The 25,589-nt window shown below is 42.0% G+C and overlaps 1 protein-coding gene across 1 annotated transcript in view; it reads right to left on the bottom strand.

Annotated features, from left to right (window-relative positions):
- Positions 1-25,589, bottom strand: part of HEPHL1 (hephaestin like 1) — a 66,332-nt gene that overhangs the window by 12,539 nt on the left and 28,204 nt on the right. The window contains exons 6-14 of the mRNA XM_012739667.2: positions 23,449-23,617; positions 20,945-21,084; positions 20,661-20,792; positions 18,267-18,478; positions 14,524-14,674; positions 11,305-11,517; positions 8,606-8,819; positions 4,340-4,479; positions 1,767-1,907 (exon numbers count right to left, since the gene is read on the bottom strand). Coding sequence (XP_012595121.2) covers positions 1,767-1,907; positions 4,340-4,479; positions 8,606-8,819; positions 11,305-11,517; positions 14,524-14,674; positions 18,267-18,478; positions 20,661-20,792; positions 20,945-21,084; positions 23,449-23,617 — 1,512 coding nt within the window. The remainder of the gene's footprint in view (positions 1-1,766; positions 1,908-4,339; positions 4,480-8,605; positions 8,820-11,304; positions 11,518-14,523; positions 14,675-18,266; positions 18,479-20,660; positions 20,793-20,944; positions 21,085-23,448; positions 23,618-25,589) is intronic.

The raw sequence follows: 25,589 nt of genomic DNA, 5'->3' as shown, positions 1-25,589 counted from the left end.
GGCATGGTGGTGCATGCCTGCAGTCCCAGCTCCTCGGGAGGCTGAGGCAGCAGGATTGCTTGAGCCCAGGAGTTTGAGGTTGCTGTGAGCTAGGCTGATGCCACGGCACTCTAGCCTGGGCAACAGAGTGAGACTCTGTCTCAAAAAAAAAAAAAAAAAAAGCAACAAAAAAACCCCCACAAGATAAGCAGCAACTATTGAGCTTCCTAAATGCAAATGGCAGAAGAGTGGTATTGTTAAAGTTGGACCAATCATTGTTCACTGCAGCAGTAAGCACAGCAATGAACATGAAGAAGATGCTTAGTAAATATTTGCTGAGTGATTTAATTAAAAAGAAGAAGAAATTTATAAAAGAAAATTTCGAAGATGCTTGTTTGTGCTCCTTTTCTCAAGCATCAAGCATGCCTGGAAAACCTTTCTCCTGCACCTTGTTTGGGCTTTCTGCATCAAGTTCATTTCTTTCTTTCTTCTCCCTCCCCACCGCCAATCTCTGGGCTCTCCCAAACCTTTCAGCCTTGTCAGGAGCCCTTGTGAAGAATCTCTTCCTCTGAGTTCTAGTAAGAAAAATGCTTCTTTGCCACGTCCCAGTCCATCCTCCTCCCCACTCCCACGACCCTCACCTCAAGAGCTCTGGTGAGGCCAGTGAGCGCAGAGGGGCTGTGTGCCCTGAGTCCCCACCTTAAGGGCACATCAGCCCATGGGGGCTCACCCCCACCCGCCCATAGTCCTGCCAGAGCCCCGCCCCCCAATGCCTGAGTGCCACCTTCTTCCTCCTTCTGGAATTGCTTTTCAATCGTCAAAAATGAAGAACTTTATTCACTGGCTGTTTTGAACCATTGAAAACCATTTCCTTCCCCATAAAAGCAAGACACCTCTATTGTAGAAAAAACAGAAAGTACAAAAAGTGTGAAGTGGAAAAGAATATCACCCTAACTGCTATTTCAAATACCACTGCCAAGATATAACCGGTATTATTATTTTTTATTATTTCCTTTCCGGCCTTTCTTCTATGCTTATATTTTGCTTAACATGATACCATAAGTCTTTCCTATGTCATTAAAATCTTTTAAAATATCATTTAATGACTGCATAATATTCCACTGCAAGGATGTTCCAAAACTTATTTAAATATTTTCATATAGATGGATATGTAGGATATTCATGAGAGGATTCCTGAAGCAGCACAAGCTTCTGACGTGGGGCATGAGGTAGTAGGAGAGTTGAAATAGTGGCCAAGGAAGGTTTTCTTTCCTCTGACCTCACCTTTGTACAGGTACCTTGCTAACTTTTTCTAGCAATGCATTAGATTATTTTTCTTTCTTCTTTTTATGCATCTTTAAATGTTTTAAAGTTTATGTGACCTTTATTGTAATCACTATAGTATTAAATATTATAATGTTATTTCACATAAGAAGTAAAATGGAAAACAACTGCCCTGCAATTATATCTGTGGTTGCTATCAAGTTCATAACTGTGGGTCACAGCCGATCTTGACATTTAGTACAGCCACAATTCAACTGTCATATTGGAAGCCCTTCTAATTGTGAGATCTTCCTTCCTTCAATACATCTTTTTAAACCAATCTAGAGACTTCCACTTTCTGGTCCAGTCTGTAAAGAGTTTAGAAATTGCCACTCCATCCTAACAACAATATGGCTGAAACACAGTGACAGTAAGAGGAGCTCTTCAAGACCTCTCAGAGATCAGAAAAGAGTTGAATCTGATGGCTTCATCAGGATGGAGCAGATCTCTGGAGTATAACTTACCTGGCTTCGTCACGGGCACTTGGAACTGCTTTCCAATGTCCATCTCCTCCACACCCTGGGCTGAGATGGAGTAGGGCCGCCTGGCTTTGTTCTTAAATATAATCAGGACTGAGTCACCCACCTCGGCATGAATCATTGGGCCTAAAGGCAAAACACAGGCCTATGTGCATTATCGTTGCTCTTTTCAATGTTGATATAATTTACATGTTGGTAGTCTCTCAAAAAATAAAATAAAGGTCAGCTTCTTCATCAGTGTACTTTCTTTAGAGGGCAATATTGTATAGTATTAGATATCACATAGTCTTTGGCAACGGGAATAACCTGGGCTTGAATTCTACCTCCTTAACTTATTAGAGGGACCTTGGGTAAGTCATGCAGTCTGTCTCACTCTCAATTTCCCTGTCTGTAATAAGGGTTTAATAACACCTTTCACATAGGGTTAAATACCATAATGCATGTAAAATGCTATGTCAGTACACTGAAACGCAGTGAGTACTCAATAAATGCTTAACTTTTTACTACCACTGAGACCTAATCTCCAGGAGAAGCCATGTCCACATGCCGTGGTGACTTTCCGTTGTAATCCCCCTATACGTCAGCTTTGGTGAGTCTGAAACTGCTCCTGATCTAGTAAATGAATATAATAAAAATAATGAGGATCCAATGAAATAATGTGTATAAAAAGGATTTGAAAGAGTAGAAATGTTTCATACATGAAAACATTTATGTATTGATTTATAATCAATGCAGTGATTCCTCTAACACAAGTCCAATGCTGTTTCTCAATATTTGTGTACCTGAGCAGATGTGTTCCTCAGCTCCTCACGGGTGCACTTTTCTGTTGGCAGCAGCCAGGCCGTGTGCCAATGGAGATGAGCCCCCACCCCGCCCGAGAGAGCCCGTGGCAGCGCGACTGTAGCTGCCTTCCCCATGCCAGGTGCTGCTCACCTGGCAGTGCTCGGAACGCTATGGGGCATCACTTCGTGGTGAGTAGACTCCCATTTGAGAAGCACCTCAGACCCGATCCCTGTGGTTCTTTCCGGGGTATCTGGTACATTTTACATCCACAGGGAGATACTCTCACGGGCCGTGATGGGCTGGCCACACCCATGCATTCTTCACTGATTCAAGCCCTGGTTTCAATTTGCTTTTCTGAGAAAGACTGCTAAGGGCATAAATAAATCTAAAATTTGTTGGCCTGTTAGTATCTTCAGAAGAAAATATTTAGTATGAATTAGGAAGTTCTGAAAAATACTCTTTTTTTAATGACAAAGCCCAAAAAAGAAAATCCTATGCATGTTCTTAAGCACTAAATTTGGGTATAGTTACAGGTAGGTGCAGGCATACACGTATATTATGATTATAATTTGTCTCCTCACTGCCGCTTAAACTGCACACGCCTTACCGTGATGGTAGGTAAGAGCAAATGTGATAGGTCACTATCGGGGGCCAGTAATGAATGGAAGTGTGCCTGCCATGTGCCCTTTGAGTAATTTGAGGAGCCCACGCCTCTAAGCTGCACCCCTCTGGCTGAAGTGCTGCTGGGCTTGGCTCTGATGAAGTCATTCATTTGTGTCATTTTACTGAGTAGAATCAAACCAGGGCTCTTTGGGGCACAACCCAACCCCCTCGGCAGGACCAGCACCTCGTTGGCAGCAAGAAGGCCGTGTGCCAATGGAGATGAGCTCTGTCAACATACACAGCTCAAGCAAATGAATGTTTCCATCAGGGCTGACTTACTCGTTTGATGTGACAAACAAGCTCACGTGTAAATATTAATGGAGGTGTGGGAAGAGTGGATGAAGCATTCCATAATTTATGAAGCTAGGAGTTGTGGGGTCTTATTCTAATATTGGAAAGCACTGTGTAAGGCCATACTGTTTATACAAGTTACCTTGTATGTTCAAAGGCAGAACAGGATTTCAAAAAGTCCTCTAGATCAGCCCTCTGCCTTAAGGTCTTCCAAGATGTAGTCATGTCTGGTGACTCCCAGGTGAACAAAAGTGGGGAAGGGAAGCAGGAAGTACTTATCTGATCACCAGGTCTGCAGCTTGGGTTCCAGGAAGGCCACGAGTCAGGGCCTCTCAGACTTAAACCAGACCTTCCTCCCTCAGCTTCATCTCACACAAAGGCTCCTCTTTTGTCACAATTATTTGTATGGCACTGTGCATGGATAATCCAGGACCTTGAAGAAGTTATGCAAGCACTCTGCCTGTGGTTCTCAGACATCAAATTGTTTCACATGAGAATTTCCTGGCTCAGCAGAGGGGTTGGAAAGAAGCTTTAGAACATCAGACACCTGTTAGGCTGCCCTGATGATATGGACTCCTGTTTGCGTGTTATCTGGTAGCCTTATTAGGACTATTGTTTGTATGAACTGAGCACACAGCATGCTCCCTGATGATGGCAGAGCAGGACCATACTGCACTTGGACAAATGCAGTCAGTCTACTCGGTTCCTTCCATCCCTACTCAGGCACAAATCTAAGAGGACGTGTGTGTGTGTGTGTGTGTGTGTGTGTGTACATGCACATGCTAGGGACTGACAGCATGCAGCTGATAGCTGAGCCATACCCAGGAGTTCTAAGTGCTCCTCTCGAGGCGGCCGGGCTTTGATCTCCACAAATTCTCCATCGGTGTATTCCCTGTAAACCACCTTCTTGTACTGAGAGCCAATCCAATTTTCAGTGTGGTTCATAAATATATCTCCATGTCTGCAAGTCAGAAGCATCAGAAATTAAAGTTGTCAGAAGACAGAAAAACCTTCAGTGCTCCTGAATGACGGGAGGGGACTCCAGAAAAGTACTCCCACATCTGGCTGTGATCAGGGGCTCCCCTGAGAGCTGGCCTTTTGCACCAGACTCTAAGAGTGGGACCAAGAATCTGCACTTTAAAGCTCCTTGGGTTCTGCTATTGACTGCCCAGGACCGGCCTATAGCCCACCCTTGGGAACCCCTGCCTGGTGCTGAGTGGGACCAACCTTAGAGACTCCTAAGGACCCTGTGGATTGTACTTCTCTTCTTAGGAACAACTAACCTCACAGATGTGCACCTGTGCACAAGCACACACAAACACACACACACACATACACACCCTCCACCACCCTGAGTCCTTCCATATTTCCTATGTATCATTCTGTACACTGTTAAGCTTTCCCACTTTGAAAGATCACAAGAAGGCCCACAGTTGTGCATTGTGCATATACCCATATACAAATATAGGTAATATGGTTGATTCTTGTTATTTACGGTAGTCATGCTCTAGAAAGTCACCACCGTGAATACCGAGTTAAGAAATACTGAACCATTGTTCCTAGGGGAAATATAGGGCTAGTTTCTCACAAATCTTTGGTCATAGTATTTTCATGAACAGATCAATATATCACCTTGTTCTATGTGTGTCCCTGTTGAAAGACCCCTTTTTAAATATATAATGCTAAGTTATTAACATTGAACTCAGCAGCCAACTGCACTGTAACTTGTGCCTGAATGAAAGCTCTCTAACACCTATTTTCTCTGTAAAGTGCATCACAGGCCTCTTGCATTAGGCCAATGCTTCAGCACTATGCTTGGGGGGTCATTTTAAACAGTGAAAATACACACACAAAGCACACAAACGCAAAAACCGTGGCACTAAATAGACCCCAAACAGCACACTTGTTTACAGCATGAAACTAGAGCTGAAACTAGAGGCAGAGAGACTCCCTGTTTGACCTCAGCTGGAAACACGTACATCAGGCAACTTACATTTTTTGCCAGCCTATGCATAACTGAGAATGACCACAAAAGAGTCACAAGAATTGATTTGGGAGTTACAAATAAATTTTAGCAAGTAGGCAAACTTGCAAAAGCAGAGTCCACAAATAAAGAGGAGGGACTGTACACATATAGCACATTTAACCTATCACCCAGGTGGATCATCACAAAAGATAGATTAAAACAATCTATCAATTTTATCTCCAAACACAGTGAGACTCACCTTCTTCCACCTCCCTCCACTGCTCTCCCTCACCTCCAGGCCTTTATATAAGTGTTCCCTCGGCCAAGGGAACATGCTTCCTACCTCTTCAACTGGCCTGGTTGTCATGTCTCAGCTCAAAGACTACTTCCTCCCAGAAGGTTTCCCTGATCACCAACCCACTGCCCACCTTTCCCCAAGGCGGGGCTGCGTGCTTCCGCCATAAGCTATGGCTGCACTCTGCCCTTCCCCTCCCGTAGTGACTGCCTCACTCCATTTGCTTCTAAAGTTTTCCTATGGACCAGGAATTCTGTGTGGGAAAGGACCTTGTCTATTCTTCTCCATGCTGTTTCACCAGCACTTTGGACGATGCCTAGCACATAGTAGGTATTTAATAAATGCACAAATACCATCCACCCTAGACTGTATGCTAGCCAAGGGGAAGAGAACTTTTCTTCTGTTTTCACTTTCTAGGATCCCTAGAAACATGTGCAGTGGTGACCAGCACAGCCCCTGGAGCCACGCTCCGCTGTGACGCTGCTTTCCTCCTCTGCAAAATGCACCTATCTTATAGGATTAGCGCGAGGATTTTATGAGTTAATATCTGTAAAGCCCTATGTCGGGCACATATTAAGCACTAGGTAAGCACTTGCGCTATCATTATCTTGTGAGGATGGTGCACGAGGTGCTGAGCAAAAGCTGATTGAATGGGTCAGGTATGTCGTGAGGATTATGTCAGAAAAGGTTTGCAAATACCCTAGCAAAATGCCTGGTGCAGAGTGGGTGCTCAATAGGTGGTGGTAACTGTGGATGGTTAAATTACCCACGTATCCGTCCACAAGCTCAGGAGCACTAGGAATACAATCTTACTTTTCTATCTCAACTTAATTTCTGTTTTCCAATTCCCACTCACTGCACAAACTCCCCCTGGAATTGTGTTGATAGTTATATTTGTTGCCTTTCTAGGATCCTGAGGCCTTCTAGCATGTTCTTAGGAAAGACTTCCAGGTCCCAAGGTGGAACAGAGGGTCTGTGCTAACAACAAATGTGTCAGGGATAACCTGTACCAAGAGGTGGTCCAAAAACCAGATGTGCCCCACCGTGGCCTTGGGGCAAAGGTCATAGGCATAGAAATTGCAGTGGGGGGGAGAAGGGGCATTTGTCCCTGGGCTCCAATTTACAGAGGTGCTACAGACGTGCCCTGGGAGCATTTGTCATTTCAGTTCTATATTGAGTCTTTGTCTATAGCATCTGGTGAACTGTGAGCATGTCCTTATCTCACTTTGCTTTTATCTATTTATGGGCAATAACCAGAGTGACATAAGAAGAGTGTGACTATGGCATTCTACTCCCCTTCCCTACCGGCACCTTCTCTCTCTCTATGTCACTTGAGAGAGTTCCAGAAGACTGAGGCTTTACCTCCCTGCTAGCCCAGAGGGATGGAGGCTTAAAAGCAGGAGTTAAAATAAGTTGTAAGAAAATAATGAAGGCCATATTTTTTTAAACACCCATGGGCCAAAACTGTATGCACGACAAAATTATTATATAATTATTTCTTTGGCTATGGCAGACTTTTAATGAAATAATCATTTTAGAAAAGGCCAAATTAGAATTCATTTCATGTTCCACTGCACCAGCATCAGTCTTTAGCAGGCAGCAGTAGTTTTGCAGAAGAGAGGTGTCTGGTTTAGCAAATAGGTTAGTGAATAATTGAATGGATTTTAAATCCTCCTGTCCTTGAAGCAAAAAAGAGAGGAGTCATTTGGGGTTTTTTGTTTGTGTTTTCGTTTATCCAGAAGGTGGCACTGTTATATTCCCTGTTCCAGGGGTATGGACTACTCCCCCAAACCCCCATAAAAAAAAAAAAAAGGAAAACAGGTAAGAAACAAATGTGGTCAAATTAGGAACAGTAGCACGTAGAGGTTTTTTGTATGTCACAGCCCTGAGGATTCCTATGAGGTGTGGGGAGGGGAATGTGGTGGGAAGGGTTTTGGGTAGGGGGCAATGAAGGGCAACCTTGTGTAAGAGAGAACACGGATTTATCCTTCAGAAGATCTATGTTCAGTTCCAACTCTGCCAATGACTAGTCTTTGCAACCAAGTTTCCTCATCTGCTTATCAGGACAGTAAGATAAGACCCAGGCAGAGGGCTGTTGCCAAGCCCAGGGTATTAACCTAGGGGGAAGAGGTCTGCAGTCTGCACCTGACTCCTCCCTTGTTTAACTGTACCCCAGGGCACCCTGGGAAGCTTGGTCACTAGACTCGCCCGCTTAGGGCAGCAGAGGACCAACGCTCCCAAGCCTGCTCTTGGCTTGAGCATTGCTGATTCTTTGGCACGCAGCACCGGCCACAGCACTTGCAAGGGAGGGTCAATCCTGCGGACTTTCTGGGTGCAGGGCCCAGTGGAGAAACTTGTTCTTCCTAACCCAATCGGGGATCTCTTCGCAGGCTCCGACCCCTCCCTGGTTGTCCCCACCTGGATCAGCGCTCCGCCAGTGGCTCAGCCTCAATTCCCCTTCCCGGGTCCTCAACCCTCAGCAGCCCATCCTCTCACCCCGGATCTGCAACTGTACTCCGTCTCTGCCTCCTATGGCCCCGTTGTCTCCCCAGTCCCACGCGCCTTTCGCTAAACCTGGCGCTCTGCGCTCACGCAGGGGCGCATCGACCCGCCCCAGAAGGCGCAGAGCCAGCCGCCGCCGGGAGTGCGCGCAGCCTTCCGGGGCTGGCGCCGGCCGGCTTCCCTAACCTGTGCGCAGAGTAAAACTGTCAGTCTGCAGGGACCGTACGGACAAAACCAGGGCATTTGTAGGTTTCCGCAGTGGCGAAACGCCTACGGAGCGTGCGCGATCCCACGGAAGAGACTTGGCGGCGGCGCCGGTGGTACCTTTCCCCTCTTGCGTCCAAGGGCAGCTTTTCGAACTCCCAGTTTTTGTTAGGGGCATAATCCCATTCTACCTCTTCAGCGGTGATGTAAAACGTTCTTATCATCCCGTACGGCTGCTCAGAAGGGTCCTTGTTGCCACAGCCGTTGACCTCATATATCTGACCCATGCCTCGCAAGAGGTGGTACAAGGTGGCACAAAACACCCTGAAAATACCTGAAAGAGAAATGGCTTTGGCATTGTGTGCGGTGCTCCACACTGTCGTTGTTGTTGGTCTGTTTTTAGCAGACCTGCGTATTTTATTCTAAAATAAATAACCAATAAGGTGGATTTTTAAAAATATCAATTTGATAGTAATTTAAAATCAGACCCCAAGCTAAATAAATTACTTTGAATATATTTACTTCAGGGGCAGAGTGGAAGTTACCATTTAAACTTCGCTTGTAATAGAAAAATAAGACTTAAAAGGCTGCTACCAAGAAATGACTTCTCTAGCTCGTCCTCATAATACACATCTATTAGGAAACAGAGTCGCCTGGAAAATCACCAATAGGTGTGACTGGCTTAGCACAGCCCAGTTTAAAAAGAACTAATTACCTGTAGGATGATTATCCTAAACAAAATTCAAATTAGGCCACATCTCTGAAGTCATGTATTTTGCCCTAAAGGATTTCATAAATTATAAAGTATGATAAGTATGTAAAGTAGTATTATTATTAAAGCCAAAGGTATTATTTCATTAAGCCTTTGAGCAAACGAGTTTCTCATTTCCAATGGTAGGTCTGTATTATGACAGATGAAAATGAAAAAGGAAAAAGAAGAAAAACCAACTAGATTTTTCTACATAATATCAGCAATCATGTCAAGTGAAAATTATGTAATTTTTTCAACTGAATTTTCTAGATGAGTTGGCATCAGGTAGATATATCCTAATTGAACTCACCATAAATTCATATAAGACAAATGAAATTACTGAAGATGTTAACTCTCAGTGAAATTATTGGATCAATAAATATTCCCTTCCCCTAGAGGTGAGTGATTAGTGTGCCACTCATTAACCACCTGCAATGCACAGAGATAGCTTCTGTCTTGCTACCCGTGTAAGTCTGTTGTCTAAATGTTGCAAGTTACTCCTAGATCAGCAAAAACTGTTGATTTAATGGGTTCCCAAGCACCTCCAGGCACTAACGAGGACTATTGTAAGAAAGAGTCTTTGTGAAACCAGAGAAGAACCCCTGAACTCAGAGGTGGAAAGACTACCCTATGCATTTGGTTTTTTTCAGGCAGCCTATTATGTATGTGTTGATCACGGCTCTTCAATAGTCAAAGAATTATATTCTTTAAGAACAAAGAGGATATGTTTGAGTTGCAGCCTACAGTCTATTCTACTCACTTTTGAGCACCTTTCTTGGCTTATAGGTAAGAGACAGGTATTGTTGAAATAATCAAGCTTTTAAGCAGTCACAAATTTATGCTCATCACCAAACATAAACCAGAAAACGATGTTCTGAAGCTCTTTAGAAGCCTGCAGAATACAAGAGTAATGATCAAGACGCTGGAGTGAGTAGCCAAATCTCTAAAATTATTCCAGCCAACTTTAGATTTGAGTGCTTGTTTCTATGAATTAAAACGATTTGGCCATTTCCCCATTCCCTGTCCTCTTTTCCCTTGAAGAATGCATTTTTTTTAAATCATTGTTTCCAAGGCATCCCTTGATTTGGGTGATTCGTAATTGATCAACTATATTAATGTAGAGAGGTAGAACACAAGAAGTTTATAAGTTTTATAAGGCAAAGATATGGAGCTGCTAGTTTCAGGTAGTCCTTGGGCAAAGGTTTTGAAAGCCAAGCCTCAAGTTCTTAACTAATGACACGGAGGAGTGCAAACTGAAGTTCCAATGTAAAGCAAAGTAGAGCATTCACTTAATAAATGGCAAGTACTCATTGTAGGTAGCATATTGGTTTCTTAAGACTGATGAAAAAGTTGGGTTGGAAAAACATGTTCAATGCCTGTAGCACTTGTTATCTGCATTTTTCATGCAGCAGGTGGCACATGTTACCATATTTTGCTCTGTATCTTGTATAAAAATGCCCAATTATCTAATTAGCATAGAATCTCTAAGAGAAGTTCCAGGTACTGGCTTTTTATGGGTATTTCCATGGACTGCAAACCCAGTGCAGCTTGCTCTGTGGGGAAACCAAGAGTGCCCAACAGAATGAAAATAGGGAAATCCCCAAATAACACATTAGGAAACCACTCTCAGTCCCTAGAGAAGGGAGACCCAGGTACAGTTATGGTAGGCTGCATCTGTAATCTGGAAGCATCCCCCCTGGCTGTCCATGCCTGGTAGATGCTTCAGAGCAGCAACTGGAATGATGTTTGTGCTCAATGAGCACAAAACATATCCTTTTTGTCGGGCCTGAATTTTTCATGCATTATGAATCAAGAGCATTCTCCTAGAGTTTGTGCAGCAAAGTCATTTAGAGGGCTTCTACTTCTGCTCTGTGGATGTTATTCTAGATACTTCTCCTCTGTCTTATACACTATGTGTTTGGACTAATATACTGAGAAATCTCTGATTCTAATCCAGACTGTATCTGTTTCTGCACTCCCTGAAGTAATCCAAGTTCTACCAATTTCTTTTGGGGGAGGACTCTAAGAGGATGGGGCCTCAAGATACAGACAGACCCACCAAGTTTACCTGCATGGTCTGGCTGCATGAATGCCGTTGTGGCCATGTGGGGAAACAGGGCCAGGGAGTCGCGGTGAGTCCCTCGGAGGTGGATGGTGTTCCCTTGAAAAGAAATTCCATGCATGTCGGTGTCAGTGCCCAATCCAATCATATGCCAGGAAACTCTATCCTTTTTGCACATGCTTAGTCCTGGCTGGTTGCCATACATGTAGCCATTAACAGCTAAATGGAAGGAAAAAGATAGTCAGAGCCCACTATAATTATGTAGATATACTGAAAACATACCATCTTAGTGAAAAAAATTAATGGGGGGTGGAGGTGTTCAAGTATGTAATTTTTTTTTTTTTTTTTGAGACAGAGTCTCGCTCTGTTGCCCGAGCTAGAGTGCCGTGGTGTCAGCCTAGCTTACAACAACCTCAAACTCCTGGGCTCAAGAAATCCTCCTGCCTCAGCCTCCCAAGTAGCTGGGACTACAAGCATGAGCCACCATGCCTGGCTAATTTTTTTATATGCATATATTTTTTAGTTGTCCGGCTAACTTCTTTCTATTTTTTTAGTAGAGATTGGGTCTCGCTCTTGCTCAGGCTGGTCTTGAACTCCTGAGCTCAAAAAATCCACCTGCCTCAGCCTCCCAGAGTGCTAGGATTACAGGCGTGAACCACCACGCCTGGCCTAAGTATGTAAACTATTGATAGAAGATCCTTTTTATCAGAGAATAAATAGTACTGGAGAAAAGCCACATGGTAAATCAACTTAAAATGGAGACCAAAGTTAACAATGAATAATGAAAATATACTAAAATTATTAAAATGTTATATTTAATAACACATATGCAAGGACACTAATTCTAAGAATCAATAAGAAATAAATCATGTTGTTTTCTGACATAATTTTCTGAAAATTGTTTCATAGCATGATATGATATCCTTTATTTTACATTTTATTTTTGCAGATTATAAAAAGTATCATTCTTGTAAAAAAATTTATTGCCTTCACTGATTTCCTTATATTCTTCTCAAAAACTCGTTATGAAAATCATTTTCGTTTGAGGTTTTTATCCTATCATCTCATGTGTTAAATGTCTCTTCCTCAGTTTTTAATTCATTTAATTCTGTCAGACCCTCTTTTGCCAGTGGCTTTGCATTTGAATCTAGAAGTTATCAAACAGAGCTTCCTTTGCCAGTGGCTTTGCATTTGAACCTAGAAATTATCAAACATCCTTTTACTGATTTCGGGGATTCTGAATCATTTGAAAGACTGTCAGTCAATTGACACTGTATTTGCATGTCTGGTCAGTAGAAAGGGATTTTGGGGGAGGGCGAGGGCACTAAGTTTATAAGAGGTTAGTCCTGGAGTAAATAAATTTGCTCTATGATAACTTCTACTTCCTCACTCCAGTAAAATAACTGCAGGGCCTTTTTTTTTTTTTTTTTTGAGACAGAGTTTCGCTTTGTTGCCTGGGCTAGAGTGCCGTGGTGTCAGCCTAGCTCACAGCAACCTCAAACTCCTGGGCTCAAGCAATCCTTCTGCCTCAGCTTCCCAAGTAGCTGGGACTACAGGCATGTGTCACCATGCCCGGCTAATTTTTTCTATATATTTTTAATTGGCCAATTAATTTCTTTCTATTTTTAGTAGAGACGGGGTCTCACTCTTGCTCAGGCTGGTTTCGAACTCCTGACCTCTAGCAATCCGCCCGCCTCGGCCTCCCAGAGTGCTGGGATTACAGGCGTGAGCCACCGCGCCCAGCCTACTTCAGGGACTTTGATCATGTTCACTTAGATATGAAGACCTTCTGTACTTCCAGAGTGGCAAATTGTTTTTATCTTTTACACTGACCTCAATCATTCAACAAACACCTTTTGAACACAGCCTACGTAATAGACACAACACAAAGCGTTTTTGTAGCATATGAGGCCCCTTCTGTTTGGCTTCGTTGCTTTTTTCCTCCCACTCCATGCAAGCAAGACTGAAGCTAGAACTTAGTTTATAATTAACGTGAAATTTAATTAAGATACATTATTTTCCTTGAGCTTTGCTTTAAAAACAACACATCCCGCCTTTCTAAGATGTGAAAACGAGTTTCTCATTGCCAAACCAAGTTGGGGCTAGATGTGACATGGTTCAATCGGTTGTTCAATATTTTCTAAATAAAGTCCTCTCTGATGATAAATTTCTTCTATAACTTAGCTTCTCCGCTAAGGAACTGTGGAGAAGTTCCTATGTTTCCTCATCTCTAGTGTAGTTGCACTTTTGTATTGTGTACTAAGAAGTTCATAAAGAAATTTAATAGTTATAGCAAAACTTTTCTTTTTATAGAAGATGATACTGAAAATGCAGTACTCCATGCTTTCCATTGGTCCAGGAGGGAACTCTGTTGGAAATTCTCATCTGGGACCATGGGGTGTGTGACCTGGTTACTGTGCGTCACTTGTAACCATGGACTTTTTTTGACTTCCATGGCAGGGAAGGAGACTAGGAGCTATTTTGTTATTTTTTCATAATGTTTTTAAAGGCAATAAATAGATGCTATGCTGGATCTTAAAACAAGCAGATTAGCATCTGTTATCTTAATAATACTTGACTTAGGCACTTTTGTTGACCCCACACTTTTGTAGGCATTGGGTTTAAACTCTTGCTCATTACTCCACCACCTTAGGTAATATACTCAAGACTAATGAGCATCCTGTGTTAGTCACAACCAATTAGTACGTGGTTTGCTATCGTAACACTTGACATAAAGAGAGACAAGGACGGAGAATTAAATGATTCCTCCCAAATGAAGATCTGGGATAGTAGTGGTAGTGTTTTACAAATTAACACTTTCAGCAATCACTTGTACTGCTTAATTAGAGACACTTGCTGTAGAATGATGATTCCCCTGTTATCACTTTGGTTTTCAGACTTAATGATGTTATTGTGAACCCAACAGAGGGCATTTTGCCAGTAATTTTCTAGATTTATGATGAACTGTGATCTTTGCTAGTTTTAATTTTGTGTTGCTTCATCTAAAGATAATAAAATGTTTTAGGAGTATTAAGTTTCACAACATCTCCGGGAAATAGTGAGGGGTCACCACACCCTGTGAAGATGAAGACATGAAATAACTTACTTGTAACCAAGAACAATACCCAAGAAACAAAAATTTAAGTTAATTAGAATATTCCAAATGTTTTCCCTTCAAGTGCAATGACACCTTTCCTTTGCAGGGGGGAAAGTGGTTTGTCATACCATGCATTCGGTTGGATTTCACAAACTCTTTATCTTCTTTGTCAACACTGAAGGGACGCCAGGTAAGCTTCTGAATGTTTTCGTCAAAATACCTGCTCAGATTCTCATCGAAGACTGTGAACAGTAGGTAAAACTCCTTGTCTATTCCTTTCTGCAGAGAAGAAATAAATGAATATGGAAAGAGCTCAGCTTGGAGGAGTTCACAGCACTGCTTTGCTGTCAAAGTTCACACAAAGTGGGTTAGGGCGACCAACATCAGCCGTACACGTGCCAGCTTATTTTGTAGATCAGGATTCAGAACCTTACTCTGATGAATATGTTCCATACCCAGAACATTCTTCTTTCTCACTATATCCTTCTCCCCACCCATGTGACTTCCTCCAAGGAAATCAGTCCCTGCTCAGAAGTCCTTGCCCTAGATGGTGCTCCTGTTATCAGACTGGTGCTTACTGACCTCCACACCCCCGTCCAGCCGCGCTCTCTCTCTCTCTCTCTCTCTCTCTCTCTCTCTCTCTCTCTGACTTCATCTCCATGTACTCACGCACTGGCTTGCTCCCGCCACTCTGGCCTTCTGCCCTTCCATGAGCCGCCAACCTCATTCCTGACTACCTGTTCAGCCTCATATCTTGCAGCAGGGAAGATGGGAGTCCTGAACCATAAACCATCACACCAATCTGCATGTTGAAATGTGGGTAAGGGAGATGAGTTTTGCGAATGAGGTCACACTGGAATTTTCAGTGGCTGTTTGCAGGCTATACATTTAATGTTTAAGACGTGTGTGATAGCATTTTCTGTTAACTAAACTTAACTTTGGGGAGAGCCCGTGCCTTGTATTTTGTTTATTCAACCACAAATATTTGTTGAGGGTCAACAATGTACCAGGCATAGTTCTAGGAAATGAAGATAAGACAAGCTGCAAGATAAGTACCTGCTCCACGGTACTTACATCCTTGTAGGAGGAGCCATGCTATACACATAAGGAAATAAATAAACAAGGAAAATATCCTATGGAGGTAAGTGATAGCTAAAGTTGGATGATGTAATAGAGAGTGACTTTAGCTGGGTGATCAGGGAAGGCTCTGAGAAGGTGACAAGAAGAGTTAGAGGAAGATGTTCCAGGCACAGAGAGCCTAAGCCGGAGGCAAGCTTGGCTTTTGCAAGGAACAGAAAGGATAATGTGGATGGAGCACAAATGGCCAGGGAGCACGGTGACAGATATCAAGGGAACCAGAGGCTGGGGCACACACGGCCTAGGCTAAGAAGTGTGCATTCTTACTCTACATGCGATAGGAAAGCACTGGAGGTGCTGAACAGGGAAGTGACTGGAACTTATTTTCACTTTAGAAAAATCATGCTTGGTGCCCTGTGATGAAATTAATCATTGTGGGAAAGAGGGGGCGTGAACAGGAGACAATTCAATGCAACACCTGATCCTAGATCAGAGCCTAGACCAGGAAAAATGTTTTTCTTTTGCTATAAAGGACATCAATGGGAGACATTAGCACAATTTTAAGAGGTATGTAGATTTGATAATATCCAGGTTAATTTCCTGACTTGGACAGTTTTACTGCGTTTCTATCAGAGAGTGTCCTCATTTTCAGGAAACACACTGAAGAAAAATAATAATGCTGAAAAACAGAGAGAGAGTAATAAAGTAAATGAGGTAAAATGTTCATATTTGGGAAATCTTGGTGATGGGTATATGAGGATTCTTTGTGGAGTTTTTTTGCCATTTGTACATGGGTCAACTTATTTCAAAATAAAAAGTGTAAGATGGATATAGATGGGTGGGAGTGGAAGGAAGGAAGGAAAGAGAGAGAAAAAAATGAAGGAAGGAAGAAAAGAAGGGAAGGAGGGTAGCAGTTAGGAGTTTGGTTGAATAGTTATTGTGGAGGGCTATGAGTATTAGAAAACAGCTTAGGCCGGGCACGGTGGCTCATGCCTGTAATCCTAGCACTCTGGGAAGCCAAGGCGGGAGGATTGCTCGAGGTCAGGAGTTCAAAACCAGCCTGAGCAAGAGCGAGACCCCCCATCTCTACTATAAATAGAAGAAATTAATTGGCCAACTAAAAATATATAGAAAAAATTAGCCAGGCATGGTGGCGCATGCCTGTAGTCCCAGCTACTCGGGAGGCTGAGGCAGCAGGATTGCTTGAGTCCAGGAGATTGAGGTTGCTGTGAGCTAGGCTGATGCCACGGCACTCACTCTAGCCTGGGCAACAAAGTGAGACTCTGTCTCAAAAAAAAAAAAAAAAAAGAAAACAGCCTTATATCACCTGACCATACCTTGTGATATCCATTCACCACTAAGAATTTATGACAATTTACTAGAAAGAGATGCAAACACTTGTTTTCATGTTCATCTCTCCACCTGCCTAGAAGAGGCCTGGCCAGGTTTTTGCCTATTAGAGGGCCTAGCACATAGTAAGTGTTTCACAATTCTTCTTATATTGAAAATAACTTTCCATCTGGCCAAATGAACTCCTCTCTCAGCCAAATTCCAGGTATGGGGTGTTTCAGGTTACTATTTTTTTCATGAACTTTGTGTACATAGACTGATCATGAATAGCATTTGGCTTAGGCACCAACTCTCACAGACCTTAGGTGTTTCTAGCAAGCCTCAAAATTACCACTGAATGGATGCAACAGGAACAAAATCTGTACTACCTTTAAAACATTATTTGGCCCTAAATCTCCTTGGCTTAGTTTATTTAGCCGGTAGGAAGCCAGTTAGTATATCGGAAAAAGAACAAAGTTGGATGCTCAAAGTCCTAAGTTTTACTCCTGAGTTTTCTTACTTGGTATATTTCCTGGGATTTCACTCAATGTCTCTGAGCCTCAGTTTCTCCAGCTTTAAAACATGAATAATCATTCTGCTTTGCTTTATATGATTGTTGAGGTACAGTGTAAATATTCAGACTTATAACACATGTAGTAGGCATTTCCAGGATTGGTCCTTCGTGTAGGACAATGAAAATTGGAAGTGGACCAAGATATTTTGTGTCCTCTAAGCCTGGAAATTCTTTTGAGCCCAGAAGTTGGCCTATAAAATACCAAAAATTATAAAAAATATCATTTAAATAAATTGCCTTGCAATTTCTAATTGCAGAAGCAAACTGGATTTTCATCACTATGTTTAATACCATGCAGACATAGCCTGAAATGCCACGCTTTGCCACTCTAACCAGTGCAACCATTCAAGCCTCTAAGTTGGGACTTGCAAGAAGTTATCTACATGTGTTCTTATTCCTTCAGCCGTAGTGGTGCTTAACCTCCGGTTTACCATAATGAGTCACAGTGGTTCTCAGCCTTGGCTACACATCGGAATCACCTAGAGGTTCTGACAGATGGGTGTGGAGCACCTGAATAAAGGCTGTTTAAAAGGTCCCCAGGTGATTCTGATCGTGGCCAAGTTTGAGAAACCTTGACCAAGAAAACTAATCCCAGTTAGCATTCCATGTGGATTTCTGATGATTCCAGAATCAAAGCAACACCAGGAAAAGCCCAACAAATTCCAACCACAACAAGCAGAAATCCTAGGTTCCTAGTTGGGCATTTGTTATTGGGAATTCAGACCTTAAATATTTACCCAAAAAATTAAAATAAAATTCACATTATGTAGAAGTCAATGTCAAGAGGAAGCAGGAGAAATCACTCTTTGTAACTATCACTGATCTGTAGACATATTGTGGCTCTCTCCCACATACAACCCTGAGAAGAACCGGGGACATTTGATGGCCTACCTGTGTCCCATCAGCATTGAGAACACCCCTTTTACAGACTAGCAAAGGCCCTACAAGGCCTGAGTTTGTGTCCTTGATTGGGTCAACTGCCGAGAAGTAAAGATAGGTCAAGCAGGGTGGGTCGTCAGCTGTAGGGCTTACGCTCTCAGGCACCGTCCACCTGTATGTGAAGGTTTCACCTGGTTTAACATGCGCCCCCGGTTTCAGAAATCCTGAGGATATAAATGAAACAGTTACACAAATCAACAGCCAAGAACATTAAACTTGTCACACAGGGTGTGATCCTCTCTCTGATGATGATGACTTTTGCACAAGGACAGTTGCTTCCTCTTATGTATCCCACCAGAGGAGGCCACTGCCACAGCCTGGTGTTTTATGAGCTAGGTACTTAAAGGATTGTCTTCTTCATAGATTGCATACTATTTTTACTCAAATACTAGGCTTAGCAAATATTAAAAGAGTGATAGTGATAGATTCTATAATTCAATGAAAGAATTGAATTCTCTATCAATCTATAGAGTGATAGATCCTATAATTCAATGAAAATCCATGAGATATCACTGGAGTGCCTTCTGTGTAGAATATATTTTACTTGGCCCTTCAGAAGACATCAAAAAATGTTAAGCAAGGGGTCTATCTTTAAAGAGTTTGAAATCTAGAAGATTGAACTAGGCCATAACTCAAATAACTACAAGATAAAAGAGATTAGTGAACACCCAAGGTGATAAAGCTGATAAAAGGCAGATCTGGGATTGAAACTCAGTTTTGTCTGATTCCAAAGACTGTGCACTTAATCCTCACCTTGTATTGCCAAAAAAACACAACACACTGAATCTCTCCTATTAGATGTCAGAGACTCACTGTGCATCTTGCCCAGCGCTTTGCAAAAAGGTGCCCAATATGTTTGCTTAGTTAAAAAAAGAAAATATAAACATTTTGTCTGTCCCTAGTGTTCTTTCTGTGTGTGGACCATTCCCTCCTCCTCTGTGCCCTCACCATCACCACAAAGCCTGTTTTCAACTGGGCTCGGCCTCACATGCAAGTGTGAAGTATCCCAGGAGGTCTTGATGTCTGTTATGGTGAGAGGCACAGGTACTAAGGAACCAGGAGTTTCCCAAGAGCAGTATCATGAATGGAAGGGTAGTTCCTGCAGCCACTGGGCAACAGCTGCCTTCCTTCCACGCAGCAAGCCTGCACTGCGTCCTCTGTGATGGGGAGAGGCCACATATGATGGCAAGCACACAATGCTGGTTTTAAATAAATATTTGTTGGCCAGGCACGGTGGCTCACGCCTATAATCCTAGCACTCTGGCAGGCGGATCGCTCAAGGTCAGGAGTTCGAAATCAGCCTGAGCAAGAGCGAGATCCCGTCTCTACTTAAAATAGAAAGAAATTAATTGGCCAACTAAAAATATACAGAAAAAATTAGCTGAGCATGGTGGCACATGCCTGTAGTCCCAGCTACTCAGGAGGCTGAAGCAGAAGGATTGCTTGCGGGCGGGCGAGGTGGCTCACGCCTGTAATCCTAGCTCTCTGGGAGGCCGAGGCGGGCAGATTGCTCAAGGTCAGGAGTTCAAAACCAGCCTAAGCAAGAGCAAGACCCTGTCTCTACTATAAATAGAAAGAAATTAATTGGCCAACTGATATATATATATAAAATTAGCCGGGCATGGTGGCGCATGCCTGTAGTCCCAGCTACTCGGGAGGCTGAGACAGAAGGATCGCTCGAGCCCAGGAGTTTGAGGTTGCTGTGAGCGAGGCTGACGCCATGGCACTCACTCTAGCCTGGAAACAAAGCGAGACTCTGTCTCAAAAAAAAAAAAAAAAAAAGAAGGATTGCTTGAGTCCAGGAGTTTGAGGCTGCTGTGAGCTAGGCTGATGCCACGGCACTCTAGCCTGGGCAACAGAGTGAGACTCTGTCTCAAATTAATTAATTAATTAATTAATATTTGTTGATAGATACAGAGACCATGTGTAAGGCTCTGATGTCAATGAAACATTGAAAATCAGATTTTCTCCCTTGCCTTCACCTGCAGACTCCCATGCAACCTACAGCAGAAAAGCTGCCTGTCTTAGAGAAGAGGAAGTGGTTGTGAAAGTTGCTCGCTTTGAGATTTACCACATTACTGAGGGAAAAGGAAACAAATTAACATTTCCTAAGAACCTCCTGTGGGCCAGACACTGTCCTAACTTCTCTCCATCCCTTTCCAAAGTGCCGTGAGGTGTTATCATCTTCCTTTGACTGGTGAAAAGAATATGGTTCAGAAGGTTTAAATACTTGCCAAGCTCTCCAGGCTAGTAACAGAAAAGACCAGGACTTGAACCAGGTCTGTCTAGTTCTAAGCCCTTTGCTCCCTCATCCTGTTTCCTGGCCAAGCCCAGGCTGAGACTTACCGTCTACGTTTGGGGCCGCGTCAGACGCTTTGTCATAGATCACACCGTGGGGCAAAACGCTGTAGACCTTATCAGCTTTGTTGGCAAAGGTCACTAACAGGGTATCCCCCACCTCTGCCTTGATGACTGGGCCTGAAAAATAGCAAGAGGAGGATAGAGAAGAATGAAAAGAGACAGAAGGAAGTGAGTTGGAGCAGGAGAATAGTCATCCTGTGCAGATGTGTTAATATATGTCCAGCTAACGGCTCCCAGAGTTCAAAACATGAGGGATGGTTTTACTGTACCAAGAATTCCAAGATGGGCTTCTGCAGCAGAGAGTCTCTTTCTTTGGGTAAAAGTTGCATCAACAAATTCAGTGTACCGAGCCTTCCAGTATTTTCCTCCTATTCTGTTGTTCCCTTGTGTGAAGTAGAGCTCAGAATCACTGTGAAAAGACACAGGAACCTGCCTGAGAACACAGTTCCACATATAATATCTACCAAACGCCTCAGTTATGGAGCTTCATTTCATTGTCGCTAGCCCACTCGGCCACCCGTCTCCCGAGAAAAAACAGCACAGGCTTCAACAGAGTTCCCAGAAATAGTCAACCAGCCTCCACAGTCTTGGGAAGCTGGATGATGCCTAAGCTCATTTCTCTCTTAGCCATTGTACTTTCTTCTCCCGAGGTCCAGCAACCAAAGGCAGCACAGGAGAACTTACTTAGCAAAATTGGAGTTCCAGAACGGTGTCCTACAAAGTAACAAAGAGCTAACTGTGTTCTTTACAGAATAAGCATCCCTCTCTGTCTTGCTGATGTCAATATGAATAGTGTCTGCATCCAGTAAGCTCTTTGGTATCTGGCATGATTAAAGAATGGAGTGTCTAGTTAATCAAGTAGTTTAATCAGTGGAGCGTTATTGTATAAACTATATACATGAAATACCAAATTTCCAAGTTGTGAAGATGACAATATAAATTCTGACTAATACTGTCTCTATACTATGTAATTTCCTTCAATGGTGCCACCACTCTTAAAGTCACATAGACTGGCTTTGTCTTCTTTTTCTGCCTCATCCCCTTATCTCATTCATCCTTACTTTGTAAATTTTTTGCACCCTTTGTTTTCTATATTTTTTGTGCTTCTTTTCTTTTCCTTTCTTTCCACTGACACAGTTCATGCCCTAATCACCTTGAGTATGGACCATTATCTTCTCACGCTGGCTCATGCATTTTTTTCTTGACATACACACTGCTACAACCTTAATCTCTAAAGTGGTAGTTTTCATTGTCATTTACCTGCTCCAAAATCTTCAATTGCTTCCAATTGCCAATCAAATAAAGTTCAAAAGAATTAAAGGACCTCTGCAGTTGATATCCAGTTTACCCCATTCCCTCCCTATTTATTTATGCAAATGCCCATTCCTCTAAGCAAATCCTCTGCTCCAGGCATTCTGAGCTATTCATGCTCCCTTATCCAGTGGGTGCTTTGCATTAATTCCTGCATCTAAAATTTCTCTCTTCACTATTCACTTGTATAAATTCTGTCACTCTTCAAAATTGTGCATAAGTCCTACTTCCTCTGTGAAGTGTTCCCTGGAGTTAGCTTTCCTCTGAATGCCCACTGGATGACTCATCTTACTCATATTTGTAACTTGCAAAATTAGTTTTCTTCTCCTGTGCATCCAGCTACTTTCTCCACTTGAAGGTGGAAACATTGTCTTAGATATCCTTGCATCCCTCACGTCACTTTGTACGTTGTGCTTTCATATATCACAGTAGATATCAATTGAATATAGTTTACTCTTTCATATTTCAGAAGGTACTTCAGAATTCTAGAAGACCTCTAAGATATAATTTTAAATGATAATTCTCATTATTCTGTTCGTGGAGAAATACTGGTCAGTAGAGAATGTTTATATCAAAGAGTTTTCCATGTGTGGTTCACACAAATCCTTTAAGCAAGGTTCAAGTACATCAATTTGGTGAAAGAATGAATGAATGTATGAATGAATGAATGAGTGAATGAATGAACAAATAAGTGAAATGTACAACTAAAGAAACAAATGATGTCTTATCATTGCAAAGGGAATTTTTACAACATTCTCTCAAATATAAAAAAAGGATTATAGGGTAAAGCAATCATTCTTGATATCACACTGTACATTTTTTTAATGCTTTTATAGAGTCATTGCATGTGATTCTAAAACAAATCACAGGAGTCCACATGCATTTAATGAATTGCTAGATTCAATTTAAAAAATACTATATGCTATGGGAGCCTAGACATTAGAGTTAGGCTTTGAAAGAAAAATGGCATTCTACTGAACAGGGAGGAAAAGAACATTTTATAGGACATAGAGGGAGCATAACATATCTAGGGCTTCGCTTGAACCAAAGAAGTAAACTCCTTGGCCAGCTTATCTCTATTGAAATAGAATCTTGTCTTATTTCCTCTTCAAGACTGTCTGCTCCATATATGCAAAGGCTTTTTTTCCATTCTCTATTGGCTTAGTACTTCTCATGGCATTTAGCACTGTGGTTTGCACATAGCAAGTATTCAAGAAATGTTGGATGAATGAATGAATGGATCTAGTGGTTTGATTTAGCCAGCAAGTCAGAAAAGAATAAATACTCTGCCAGTTCTCAGCAGTACTTTTACAGTATTAAGAACTCTCTAAGCAGCGACATTATGCCTTCTATGAGTATGTGCTCATTAGAGCAGTGCCTGGAATACAAATGCAATCCCAGGGCAAGTCTAACACATGCCTCTGTGAAGAGAGACTTGGAAACACAGGCAAAGAGTGCTTACCTGCCAGAGGCATTGAGGGGAAGACCACTGAATTTGTCATAGCCTTGAGGACCATAATCCCAAAGAACTTTTTCAGCTGCTATAAAGTAGCGCCTTTGTTGACCCTTCATCTTGGGGTGAAAAATATCACTTTTGCAGTTACCAACATTGTACTGCCCCAGCATACCAGCTGCAGAACAGAGGAAAACCACAGCCAATGTATAAATGCTCATAAAATAAATTATACAGAAAAGGACTGATCGATCTGACTGCATGAACATTTAAAACTTTCGTACAGGAAATTAGATGATAAACAAAGTTAAAAACAAAGGATAAATGGTGCGCTGAGGGATATTTGTAGCAAATATAACAGAGGATTAATATGTAAATCCCTTTTACAAATTAGGAAAGAAAAAATAGGCAGGGGACAGAAATATATTATGCAGAAAAGAAATAATATTGGCCAATGAACAAATGAAAACAAAAGTTCAACCTTAATAATAATCAAATGACAGTGTTGTTCATCTATATGACCAGTAAAGATTATAAAGACTATTAATTCTCAATGTTAGTAGAGAAATGGGGAGAGGAGTATGCCCCCACACTGCAGGTAGAAGAACAGCAGGTGCTGAAAGAGAATTTGGCAATATATGTCCATAGCTTAAAAAAATAAATCAAACTCTTTGACCTAGGAATTCCAAATCCAGTAATTTTCCCAAGCAAATGTTCATGCAAAAGTGCAACTATATCTATAAATTGATGATCATCAGTACTGTTTATAACAGGAAAAAAAAATAATGGAGGAAAGTGCAAGTGTTAAGCAATAGAGTGTTAGTTAAGTAAATTATAGTCTCCTTATACTGGACACTGGGAACATTAACAATAATGAGGTAGCTCTATATTCACTGACATGAAAATACACTTCTGATATACTAATCAGTGAGAAAAGTAAGTAACAGGACAGCATTAATAGATTAATTTCGTTTTACAAATATCATGTATTTATATATTAGGATATAGAAAATAGGAAGATATTCATGGAAATGTGGTGCTGTTATCTCTATGTGGGACTATTGAACTTTAAAATCAAATTATATGTATTTTCTAATTTTTTACGATAAATTTTTCTGAGAGCATGGGCAATTTAGGAAATACTGTATTTTAGTGACTGTAATAAGCAACAGCTATGTCCACAATTACTGGCCAATTTAGCAATCTTGCTAGTCTCTCAAATGGCTGCTAATGTCTTGATTTAAAATCTACAATTTCTTCCCGGATTTAACAACATGAGACCCTTTGAGAACAGGAACCTTGTCTTATTCATCTTTGTATCCCCAAAGGAATGTCCAGCACGTATTAACTAATCAACTCTCTAGCTGAACTTAATTGGGATAATCCGGCTGACTAATGTTAAGATGAGCTGCTTAAGGTGGACAGGAGCAAGAATGTGTTATCAAAGCAGCCCTGAACAGGTGGATCCCTGTTCATGTTAGTGACAGTGCGTAGTTAGTCGGTATCCAAATTCAATCGGACTTCATTCCTTCTGTGTCTATCCAGTTGTCACTTTTTGTTTCTGTCCTTGTTTTCACCATCTTAGGCCAGACCCTTTATATGTCATAACTCTAATGTTGCCAGTGCTTCTTAACTAGCATCCAGTGGCCAGAATTTCCCCATCAAATCTTTTCCGCACACATATATTTATCTTCCAAAATCACTGTACTGATTGTGTCGCGAGTGTGCCTAAGGATCTTAGGATCACAATTACCTTCCCAAATGCGCCCACACCTCCTGCTAATCGCCACTCAAAGCCCCTCCCCAGGTTTCTGTCTCATCACTTCGCTGGACCTTATGGTCCAGCTAAGAAAGGACATATTCTCTGGGGTCCCAAGGAACCAGGGCCAAGTCCTTCAACAGGCATTTAACCCAACAGATGTTTATCATGCACCTGTCCTAGGCCATGAAGAAAGCTATAGGTCAATGGATTTTGTCTCGATACAAGGAAAAACATTCCAATAGAGCAGTCCAGGGATGAGATGAGCTGCTATAGTTACTTACAAGAGATGTTCGAAAGGAAATTCAAGAATTGGATGGGAGATTGGTCCTTTTTATCTAGAAAGCCCTTACCAATGCTAAATATTTATTATTGTATTTACAGTTGCTCA

The sequence above is a fragment of the Microcebus murinus genome, chromosome 4 (genome assembly GCF_040939455.1).
Source record: "Microcebus murinus isolate Inina chromosome 4, M.murinus_Inina_mat1.0, whole genome shotgun sequence".
Lineage (NCBI taxonomy): Eukaryota > Metazoa > Chordata > Mammalia > Primates > Cheirogaleidae > Microcebus > Microcebus murinus.
This window is presented reverse-complemented; position numbering and strand designations above follow the sequence as displayed.